The sequence below is a fragment of the Maniola hyperantus genome, chromosome 9, assembly GCF_902806685.2.
Source record: "Maniola hyperantus chromosome 9, iAphHyp1.2, whole genome shotgun sequence".
Lineage (NCBI taxonomy): Eukaryota > Metazoa > Arthropoda > Insecta > Lepidoptera > Nymphalidae > Maniola > Maniola hyperantus.
Genome location: NC_048544.1, coordinates 8,484,699 through 8,496,814, shown reverse-complemented (window position 1 = coordinate 8,496,814; position 12,116 = coordinate 8,484,699). Strand labels below are relative to the sequence as shown.

The 12,116-nt window shown below is 36.3% G+C and overlaps 2 protein-coding genes across 6 annotated transcripts in view; one reads left to right on the top strand and one right to left on the bottom strand.

The window, feature by feature from the left end:
- LOC117985293 (uncharacterized) overlaps positions 1–571 on the top strand; it is a 28,850-nt gene extending 28,279 nt beyond the window's left edge. For all 5 annotated transcript variants that reach the window (XM_069500758.1, XM_069500759.1, XM_069500760.1 and 2 more), the window contains one exon: positions 127–571. In XM_069500758.1, the coding sequence (XP_069356859.1) occupies positions 127–527 (401 nt within the window). In that variant the 3' untranslated portion in view covers positions 528–571. The remainder of the gene's footprint in view (positions 1–126) is intronic.
- Positions 572–759: 188 nt separating this feature from the next.
- Positions 760–11,660, bottom strand: LOC117985235 (gustatory receptor for sugar taste 43a-like). The gene is made up of 6 exons (XM_069500621.1): positions 11,501–11,660; positions 5,144–5,287; positions 3,958–4,146; positions 3,473–3,582; positions 1,303–1,482; positions 760–822 (listed from the first exon to the last, which is right to left on the bottom strand). Exons 1-6 carry the CDS (start codon positions 11,658–11,660, stop codon positions 760–762), a joined length of 846 nt encoding a protein of 281 aa, XP_069356722.1.
- Positions 11,661–12,116: the final 456 nt, after the last annotated feature.

Below are 12,116 nucleotides of genomic sequence, written 5' to 3'. Positions count from 1 at the left end.
TATCCAACATTCATCTTGTAGTACTTACTATCAAAAATCTACCTGCCAGTTGTGTCAGAGTCAGTATGTTGTAGATAATAATAAATCAAGTAACGTCATGCATGGCAACTATTTTTTTATTTTTAGGAGTGGACGTTAGTGATTTCATTGCTGAACCATTAATTTCACTACCAGCGACTTCACGGCGGCTAATCTACCTGCACGATTATGATATAATCGAAAAAGCACCTTCATATAAACGATTGACTTTGGCGGGAAGATACAAACTATCTCTCAACGTGTTGCTTGTCGCTGTCCACAGCTCTTATTTCGGTCGTATTTATCTTAATTTGGTATTTAAAAGTACTTTATTTTTCGTGAGGTATTTCCCTTACATGGCTTTCTTTAAATTCGGTGTGTTGGCATCTTACACGCGACTTTTTGTTGAAGATCCGATAGATAATGAAGAACCAAAGCCTAACTCAGAATATAATAAACCACAGCTACCTTTGCCACTTTATAAAGAATTGCTAGCAATGATTTGGTAGAATTTATTAATCACAGATTATTAACCTGATTAAAAGACTATCAATAGTTATGTGATCGTATTTTTAATTTACCTCATCTTAATCTAAATACTTAGTTGAAATGTCTGCAACGTATTTTTTAATTTAATACTTATAGATAAAGGTTATTTTTAAATACATAGTTTTCCTATTAAAAACCAATACTTACTTAGTAGGTATACCCACAAAACTATCGTAGTATTATCATAACCATTTATTTGGCTTTAAAATTAAATTGTGTTACTATTAAGAAAAACGTAGTAACTGCACCAGCTATCTGGAAATATAAGGATTAGGTATAATAAAATTAAAAAAACTAGGTATAGACCTACACAACCTACCTACTAATTTAAGTGATTTGATCACAGAGAGTGACCAAAAACTATCTAACCAATGTTTCAGTTAAAAAGCTTGAAAGAGAACATCAAAATTATGGATGGTTCATAGTATGAAGAACCTTGGTTATAGCTACTTGATAACTTCTCACTCTTAGAGGCGACTCGTGCTCAGCAGTTTAGTAGTGAACTGGCGATGAGTTGAAATGATGATGATTGATGATACGTCTTGATCACACTGAGGGTCGTGTGGCCTAGTTGTAACAGCGCGTATCAAATGATCACGAAAAAATCCTGAGAAAACTCCAAGCAGTGAATTGTGTAAAATTGTAAAGGAGTCACGACCGTCGGCAATGAGAAATAGGTGCAGAGATACACTTGTCATGTCTGTTTGGTAAATTTAAAAATCTAATGTAACATACCGTAGCTAATAAAGGTCTGCCAAACGTGACTATTCCAATGGGAGAAAACGAAGGTATTTCTAACGAGAGAGTATTGTCGGACAGTTCCCTGCGTACGGGACTCAAGAAAGACTGCTGCTCTACTCTCTCTCTTCTACGGCGGCAAAGCAGTCGACTTAGCAGGTATTTAGTGTTTTTCATCTGAAATAGGTAGGTATTGGTAAAATTTATCAAAGAAAAAGCTACAAAATATGTTTTTTGTAAGCCACTATATCTACGAGTACAAATATTGATGCAAATTAATTTAGGGTGTAAGAGAGACCTTAACATCAGCAGGAATCAAGTGAATTGTGCTATGCTATAGGTGGTACCTAGTACCTACGCCACGACAGTTCCGGTATGTAAGTATATAACTTTAGTCTCTGCTTTATTTGCTGTTTTTTAGATAGGTACTAACCTAGTGGTAGGGAAGCCCAAGCGAGCTTAATCTGACGCGCTGTATTCTAATAGATTTTTCGAAGCAGTGCGTGGAATTTTGGTGAACGGAGTTCAATCACGTAGTCGTGGTTTGGTACAATGGTAAATTGTACAATATTTATTTAAATAAATAAATAAATAAAAATCTTTTTTATTCGTATAAACTTTTACAAGTACTTACGAATAGTCGGATGCATCTACCACTGGTTCGGAATGCCTTTCCTACCGAGAAGAACCAGCAAGAAACTCGACGGTTGCTCTTTTCAAATATTTGATATAGGTACAAGATTATGCCATGTATAAAATAGTATTTGCAGTCTTGTGCGTTGCTGGAACGAGCTGCAGGTCAAATCCACGCTCTTTTATCATTTAGATAATCTTCAATTGTGTAATATGCTTTTTTCAGGAGCATAATATTTTTAATAGATTTTTTAAACTTGTGCAAAGGTAAGTCCAAAATAGTTTGCGGGATTTTATTATAAAAGGTAATACCCATACCCACAAATGACTTTTGGACATTCCTGAGGCGGAAGGTAGGAGCTGCAAGCTTGTCTTTGTTTCTAGTTAGCCTATTGTGTAGATCACCAATTTTCTTGTAACTAAGAATATTTTGTCTTACAAAAATTATGTTATTATAAATATATTGAGAGGCTACTACAGTAAGGATATCTATTTCCTTAAATTTCTCTCGAAGGGAATCGCGTGGTCTTAAGTTATAAATTGCACGTATTGCCCTTTTTGTAATACAAAAATTCTCCCAATATCTGCCGCTTTACCCCATATTAAGATTCCATAAGACATAATACTATGGAAGTAAGCAAAATATAATATCTTTGCGGTTTCCACTCAGTTAACTGCCGAATCTTTCTAACAGCGTAAGCGGCAGAGCTCAATTTGCTAGCAAGAGTTGATATATTCTCCATGAACTGTTCCCAAAAATCCATAGCTAAGGAGTGCAGTATCCTGCATCATCAGTATTGAATTGTTGGAACTTGGAGTTCAATAATGGTATATATTTTTTTCTTTTGATACAATGAAATGATCCTTACATCGTACATTAAAATGAGTCGATCGGCATATTCGGCATAATAAGAATTAGTCAATTCCATTGATTTTTATGCACAACTCACGCTTGACCAATAAAATTTACTATACTTGCCTAAATTGTTTTCACATAAAGAGCGCTAAAGGTTCCTTAGACAGTTTCCGTGTATCTCCTATGGTTTCGGATTTCCCCATACTGTCTCAGTTAAAAAAAAAGTTACCAAAACCGGCCAAGTGCGAGTCAGGCTCGCACTCCGAGAGTTTCGTACTACATTCGTATTTTATCGATATTTTGCACGATAAATCAAAAACTATTATGCCTAAAAATAAATAACAATCTTTTTTAGAATGTACAAGTAAAGCCCTTTCATATGATACCCCACTTAGTATAGTAATTTTACTTTGAAAGTTGAAAATAGCAATATTTGTTCATGGACACATTTTAATTTTTTTCTTGTGATGCAACCACAAATTCACGGTTTTCAGATTTTTCCCCTCATGTCTGCTATAAGACCTACCTTCCTGCTGAAAGTACCCTATAGGTTTCTTGACAGACAGGCAGACAGACAACAAAGTGATCCTATAAGAGTTCCGTTTTTTCCTTTTGAGGTACGGAACTCTAAAAACACACTGTATTTTCCGTCATCTCTCTACCCGATACGGCACTTACCTCTTCATGCAACATATGACAAGGTTCAATCATTACTACCAGCTTAGAACTGTGCAAAATCAGCCATAATGCCTGATTGATCGATTGCAAAATGGATTCAAGTGAAATATCTGCAAATAGCAAGAAATATAATATTTGTTTCAGTGTTTTACGCACAATTTTTCTTCCTTACTTCTAATTCTAAGATTTTAAAACGACTCGAATTTTCATGCAATTTTCCCGGTCTCCATATTTACCTACCTATAATACGCGACATGTCGGGATGGCAATCGGGGTATGAGGCGGAGGAACGCCCCGCACCGGGTTAGCGAGGGGGCTGTGCGGGACGTTCCCTCCCCGATTGCTATCTTGACCTATCGCGTACTATAGTTGGTTCAGTCAAAAATCAAAACACGCTTATCTTCGGAAAAAAGTATGTTAGATACATAATTATAGATTCAGTTATATCGTTTTCAAAACTTATTTACTTAACTAAGCAGTCTTACCTGAGAATAGCAAATTTAATACTAAATAATATACTGTCACGAAAATGTACAAGATAAGACCACAGATCAGCAGGAATAATAAAATGCCTTCAGATTGGTTTACGAGATCCAGTATATTACAAATCGATAAGAAATACTTGACTATCTCTAATTCCATATTGACCAGATTTGATTGCTGCACTAAAGAATCTGATGAAAGAAGAAATACATGTTATAACACCTAGCTTAATCATTGGAATGGGTGAACTTATAAATATACCTACCTCATTCTCTCACAGCATCGTTATATACTTAGGTACTTTTAATTAGTCAAGGGATGTTGTGACCCTTTTTATAAACCACATAGTAGGTAAGTTTTCTATTATATTAACTAATATTAACTCTTGAAAAGTAGGTGTACGATACTATGATGACTGACCCAATAACTTTGAGGCCTGACTCCGAGCAACCGATTTAACCTACCACTTACCGAGGAACACCCTAAGCTTGCTGCAAACAACTTATAGACATCCAAATGATAAGTCATTATTCAATATAGGGGTAATGTAATGTCTTAGAACTTGGCTTGACACACGGCCGTGTGTCTTGATGTCACGGGTGCCGGGATAAATCCCAAGCGTAACGAGGGATTTGAGAGTAACTCCCGAGTGTAGCGAGGGTGTTGCATCTAGAATCCTGAGTGAAGTGCGGGGTTTAGGGGCGCCCGCGGCCCAAGACTAACGGTCACACTCAGAATCGCTTAATCGTTACTTAAGGCATGAATTAGTATGGATAAGGAATGCCTTAAGTAACGATTAAGTGACCCTGAGTACGGCTGTAAGACAGTATTATCCCCAAGTTAAATACTGTACTTATTTAATTTTTGTTTACTGAGTGAGAGGGACGCCATCATACGTCGAAGCGAGACAGCAGTAGCAGCTTGAACTAAAAACTCCTTATAAGGAACAGAATTTGCTTCGGGCGAGGGATTTTCTAAATTCAAATTACAGACGTAGGTAATGGATTTCAGTCACACCCGTATTAGAGTACAACCTTTAACCCGGCTAGTCATTGTTATGAGTCATAACTTATGACGTACTTTACCCTTAGGGCCTTAGCTAACAGGTCTATAATCAGGCATTTTAGAGCGAGTGGTGCAAAAAATATACATATACTTACAAATAATTAGGAACAGTAGGTAACTTACTATTTTTTAATTGTTGGCCAATGCTATGGTTGATGGCCTTTGTCGCTGAATATACAGTAATAAACAGAATAGCATCTTGCATTATTAAAAGTATGACTAAAGCGGTTTCAAAGTAATAGGCGTACATACAAATTAACGCCATTGCTGAAACAAGCAGTGATTCTTTTAGTAAGTAAGTACACATAGCACGTACCTATATATAACTAGTAATGAAAACCGTGCATACCTACAATTCTCTAAAAGCCTTTTCTGCCCGCAATTTTATCCGCGTGGATTTAGGTTTTAAAAAATCACGTGGGAACACCTCGATTTACCGGGAAAAAAGTAGCCTATGTTCTTTCAATTATCTCTATGGCAAAAATCAAGTCGATTGGTTGCTTAGTTAGGGCGTGAAGGAAGGACAAACATACAAACAAACACACTTACGCCTAATATAAGATAGATTATAAACTTCTTACATTCTTTGCCCCAATTTCTTACAATGAATATAACCGAGTTAAACAGTATCATTGCGTAGCCATTAAAAATAGCGCCCAGCACGCAAATCCAAACTTTCCAAGGTCTGGGCTCAAAATGTTCATCATATTCCGTTTTCGCATTTATCTTAAAAAAGGGAGAAATATTCATATTATTTTCACTTTTTAAGTCAATCCGCCCTGGCCTCGCACGGGTGGGGTTAGCTGACGGATTCTATGGACAAAATAATAATATGAATGAGTTAAAATACTCTGAATGATAAAGAAACTATTGAATTGCACCGAGAATTTATTTTACCGAAATCGAAACTGTACCTAACTAATATAGGTAAGAAATTAAAATGTAAGTGTGTATGTATATTATATTATTAGCTGAAGCCCGCAACTTCGTCTTCGCGGATTTAAGTTTTTAACCGTGGGAACTTAATTTTCCGGGCTAAAAAGTAAATGTACAAAATCTCGTTGATCCGTTGCTCCGATACGACGTGATTGAAGGACAAACAAGAAATCAACAAACAAACACTTATAATATGGGCAGTGGCGTGCAGCTCATAGAGGCATAAAAGCACTGCTTACCCAAGAAATAGTGACCCTAGTTGAAATAGCTTAATGCTCAATGTAAGTAGGTACCTTCCTAACTACTGCTTACCCTGGCTTTGAACCCTGTGCACGCCACTGAATATGGGTAGTGATTGTGTTTACGGTTTAAATCTACTTTTTATTACCAAGCTATTTGTAAAAAAAAAGTGTTAGAGGCACCGGGATAACCAAACCCTTACGGAGCTTACGCACTGCACTTCCGTCATCCAGGTTCTATCCGTCATCCGTGAGAATACCAGCGATAATCTACGACATATGTCATAAGCTCCCATAAAAAACCAAAAAAAACCGGCCTAGTGCGAGTCAGGCTCGCGCAACGAGGGTTCCGTACTACAGTCGTTTTTTTCGACATTTTGCACGATAAATCAAAAACTATGATTCATAAAAATAAATAAAAATCTGTTTTAGAATGGACCGGTGAAGACCTTTCATACGATATCCCACTTGATATAGTTATCTTACTTCGAAAATTGAAAATACTAATTATTAGTTCATGACCACAATTTAATTTTTTTGTGTGATGTAACCACAAATTCACAGTTATCAGATTTTTCCCCGAATGACAGCTATAAGACCTACCTGCCAAATTTCATGATTCTAGGCCAACGGGAAGTACCCTGTAGGTTTCTTGACAGACCGACAGACAAACAGACACACAGACAGACAACAAAGTGATCCTATAAGGGTTCCGTTTTTCCTTTTGAGGCACGGAACCCTAAAAAGGAACGTATTTTTACGGACTCGGATTGTAACCGCCGTTATAGTTCTAGTTATCGCAATAGTGCCAGATCTGACTTATTTTAGGATCAAGTAGGTAACAAAATGTTAGAGTAATGTTTGTACGTACCTTTAACGTTCTCATATTTGCTAGCATGAGCCATGGGGCAATTAAAAGATATCAGCTGCGAAAGGTACGTAAAACATTACTTACTCATTAATTATTACTTACACTTACAACTTTAGGAAAATTGAGCAATGTTTTTTCATAACTTTAGGAGCTGATATTTTTAAATTGGCCCTTGGTCCAAGCTAGCAAATATCGTTAAAGGAACACAAAAACTACGCTATCGCACACATTTTGTTATTCAGAAAATAAGACAGATCTAGCGCTCTGGGGATCTTGCTCTATAAGTATAGATAGCACCTCTAACCAGCTAACCTTATGTATTAGTGTTAGTATCCGAAAGAAGCGCCTCATCCTGCGCTGTCCGGCATACACTCCTAGACTTGTAGCGCTCATTGTCAAAACTACATCGGTAAAAAACAAGACGATCGATGACTTCGAATCCAACGCTAGTGATTTTGTGATTTGTGCGAATGTAAGATCGGACAAAAATATTGAAAATAAAGAAAGACCTGAAAAAATTAAGTTTGTAGTATTATAACATCCATCGGCGGTGTTCCCACTAGATTACAACATGTGGTTATTCAATTCTGTCCCAAATTTAATCTAAATCGGTTAACTAATAAGTTAGTAGCTGTGGTGAGGTTTCAGTGAAATTTCAGTGAACAAAGTAAGGTTTTGGTTTAGTTTCGGTGAGGTTCTGATACGGTTTCGTTGATATTTCGGTAAGATTTCAGTACTATGTAGTAGTACTTGCAAATTCTTTGGGTTTCAGTGAATGTGTTGCTACAGTTGCTATGACAACTATGGTAAGTGAAAAATATTTTTGGTCAAGTGCCAAGGGTAAGCGGTTTTTACTCGTTTCGTTTGTATATATCTGGTGCCAAAGTATCCTAACCTAACATTCTTTTCTCCATTGTATACTTCAAAAGTTTACCTATTAAACAGATGGCGCTCGTAGTATATTAAATCGCACTTCAGTTTCACATGAGAGCTTACGATTCGCTTGAGAGCATTGGGTCAATTTAGGAGCAGCTTTTACGCTCTTATTACTGAATACTGGTATAGATGAGTATAGAAAAATATTAGGTAAGTATATGGATTGTGTCTTTCTAGTTCTTCTAAGGTTTTCTAAATTGTTTTTAATCTAGGAGAAATACTTAAATATAACTTACGCAATAAAGTAATGGCTACACCACTAATGATCGCAGCTGTACGGGATATGGTGACTCTGAAGGTGCCGCTACGCATATGCTCGAAGTGAAGCGGCGCGAAGCCGCCAAAGCGCGATACACGCAGAGCAATCGCAATGGCACCGCTGACGACGCATTCTTCTTCCTTGCTTGCTTTCCGTTCCATTATTTCTATCATATTCCATAAATATATTAAAAAGAGCGGTGACAGCCTAGTGGTCAAGTCTTCCGCTTTCGTTTTGGGAGGTCGAGGGTTCGAGATCCCGGGCATGCACCACTAACTTTTCGGAGTTATGTGCGTTTTTAAAACAATTAAATATCACTTGCTTTAACAGTGCTGGAAAACATCGTGAGGAAATATGCAATCTGCATGCCTGCGAGCTCTCCATGTTCTCAAAGGTGTGTGAAGTCTGCCAATCCGCATTAGGTCAGCGTGGCAGACCTAATGCATGATGTATTTTTAGAGGAGACCCGCTGCGCGATTGCGGGAGAATGACATCTACACTGTCACGATTGCAATCACGTCTGATTGGTTGACGCTCGCTCACTATTGGCTACAATGCATTGTTGCAACAAGAATTGCACAAATTCAGCCAATCAGAACAATTGAGATTGTAATAATGATTGATGCAGGTTTTAGGCAATCGCCCTACCGGCTCCGTAGTGGGCCGGTAATGGGTTGATAAAAAAAATACAGGAGGATACCTATATTATGAAGCCGTAATAGCCTAGTGGTTAACACCGAAATTCATAGTCTAGATAGGGGCTTCAGAGACGGCATGTGTCATACACAACCATTACACAACCTTTATGTATTGCATAAAGGTTGAACATGACACATGTCATGAATCGTCCTCTATCTTGACTATGAATTCTAGTGTAAGTCGTCTGCCTCTTATTTGGGAGGTTGGAGGTTCGAGCCCGGGCACAAGTTTAATGGTGTAGTCTATGCTTGGCACAAAAAATAATATTGCATCATCCGCAGTTTCTGAATCACTATAGTTTGCTGGAATGCTGTACCTACCCTACATCATCAGGGTTGAGGAGTTGGGACTTGGAGTCCAAGCATGAAGTCGTTGTTTGATTAATTACCTACAACATTAATTCACTATGAAAATTTCCTGAATCTTGATAACTGAGACGGGCAGTAACCCTGCAGCATCAGGATTGAGGAGTTGTATCCAGAAATTTAAATGGGACCACCACGGAAACTTCCTCTGTTAGCTAAAAAAATTATTTGCGAATCGGTCCAAAAACATCGCAAAAATCGATGTAAAAAAAAAACGGGCCGAATTGAGAACCACCTCCTTTTTGGAAGTTGGTTAAAAATCTATACACTACACGACAGAGAGTAATGGACATCGGCCTTTAGAATGACATTTCAGCTTTGTAGAGCTTTGTCTCTATCACTTATACCCAAATGACGTTTTGTTGATCTTAACGACAGAGACAACGCTCTACAAATCTGCTACATTACTTTCTGCCGCGTACTGTACTTACTTAAAATAAATTATGAAGGTCTGTGTTATCCAGTAGGTGCCTATTCTCGAAGATTGTTTGATTTTCCAGTCCAGCTTGTTCTTCACCTTTTTTACCTATTCGAAATCGTATAGGACTTGTATAATTGATCTCGATACAATATGTTGTTATGCTACCTTGTACCTACCTAGGCTACATTCATGTAATCGACAAATAAATGGTTTTTATGTAAATACATTGACTACTTATTAAGCATACATTTGTCAAATACATATCAGATTGAAATAGGCTACTTGACTCATATCTAATTTCGTCCAATAAATGATTATTTATTATAGTATTTTGCTTAAGACAACGAAATATATCAATAACAATTATTAAAAACGCAGGATGGATATATAAATCCAATTTAAAAAAATACAGTTTTTATTTTTATTTGAAACTCAGAAAACGCTGTCAGCCATGATGTGACGTCATTAAATATGTAAACAAACAAATGTCATCCGTATTGACTAACGTAGTATCCATATATATAAAATTTCAAGTCCTCCTGACTAACTTATATATCAACGCACAGCCTAAACATCTAAACAGCTGGTCCTAGATACATGAAATTTGGTGGGTGTGTTCTTTGTAGGTAAAGAGAAGGTATCCACTAGGAAAGGATTTTTTGAAATTCCACCCCTGAGTGGGTTAAATGGGGGTTTGAAATTTATGAAGTCCACGCGGGCGAAGTCACGAGCATAAGCTAGTTTTTATATATTTCTCACTAATAACATAGTAAACGTAAAAAATTATCGTTTTCTCTTTATAAATTGAATAAGTTATTAAGTAAGACTTACAACAAAGTGATCTTTGTAAAAATAAATTTGGATTGCAGTCGTTAGTGATATAGGATCCCTTTAAGCACGTATATTTATTTCACTGGGCACTCTAATCCACAACTTTCCTGTGGTCTTTATCGATGCGTTTTTACATTCTCGGATGATACAATAACGATAATTACTATATTTTTCATGTAAACTAGTATTATAGAAGTCATGTTTATTAAACTTTGGGAGGTTATGCTGCTGTTTACAAATGCATGACGTCAGAGCATAGATAATCTATCGGCCAAACATGGCCGACAGTGTTTTCACCTGTCTAAGAAAAATATATTTTTAAATTAAAGTTTTACGGTTTTTAGGGCGCAAAAAAATATAGTGTTAATTTTTTTGATCTAATAGGACAAATATTAACCATTTAAGACCAACTTAAAAAAAGTGTCAACTAGCCTATTACATTATTAGCATTAGAATAATATAGAGACGTAAAATTTTGTTATTATGTTTTAAAGATAAAAATATTTTACTTAATTGGAAATTTGTAGAGCTGTAGTCCTACTAGAGAGAAAACCAGTGGTTCAATTATTGTAACTGAAACTGAAATTACGCTATTGAAGTTAAAGGAAGAAGCTATAATTATGATCCTTGAATTCGATAAAACTTGCATTGCAAACGTTTTCTACATCGTACAATGGCAATAATATTAAAAAATAAAAATTATCGTGCTAAACAAACATTTTGCTAAACAATTAGTTATTATCAAACGAAGCTACCCTACCACCTAATGAAAATTTTTACCTACCTACAGTTCAAAACAGTTGAGAAAAAACAACACAATTCATTTTAAACTTTACTGTTATTTATAGAACAAACATCATAAAGGCAGCAGTTTACAAACATTAAGAAGGTAGGAATTATACACTTTTACGAATTTTTAGTACCATTCTGTGCCTCATCTGCGCCGTCACGATTCCTAGCAGTCATCGGCCGCATTATAGCTTGGAATGTTCCTATCATCATCTGGGCATCCTGCGATTCAGACGTGTCTCTTTTGACTTTCTTGAAGTCATCTCTATCTAATTGTGAATCTACAGGATCCATATTGGTTCCACTTTCAGGTTTTAATTCAAAATTAAATGCTGCTGAATATTCAAAATCACTTATATCAGAACTGGCTTGGGTATTATTTATTCCATCGCTATTATAATAATTTTTGTCAAAAACATGAGATGAGCCATCTGTTAAATTCGAACTTGGAGTCGGTAGATTTATTTTCTCATATTCTGCTTGAAGTCGATATTCAGGGTTAATATTTAAACCGTACAGTTTACTGCAAAGACAATTTAGTAGGAACATGTACAATAAATAAGACATTTTCCTTTGAAACTACGACTACGATTGCAGCACCATTTCAAACGAAAAACATGCAGACACAAATAACGTTTTTATCACTTTCCTGCCTTTGTTATCAGTAGGTATCTATTAAATTTTTTTTACGCAAAAAATACTTTAGGTACCCTTTTTCATAAAGGTAACTCAAACTCAAACTCAAATTAT

Bases quoted from the DNA above. Each gene is read 5' to 3' on its own strand.
- LOC117985235 (XM_069500621.1), bottom strand. From the start codon at position 11,660: ATGGATCCTGTAGATTCACAATTAGATAGAGATGACTTCAAGAAAGTC. The intron at 4,147-5,143 runs GTAAGTTACCTA...TTCTTTCATCAG, and splicing joins TGGCCAACAATTAAAAAATA to ATTCTTTAGTGCAGCAATCA. The intron at 823-1,302 runs GTATGTTACATT...TTATATTTCCAG, and splicing joins GCAGACCTTTATTAGCTACG to ATAGCTGGTGCAGTTACTAC.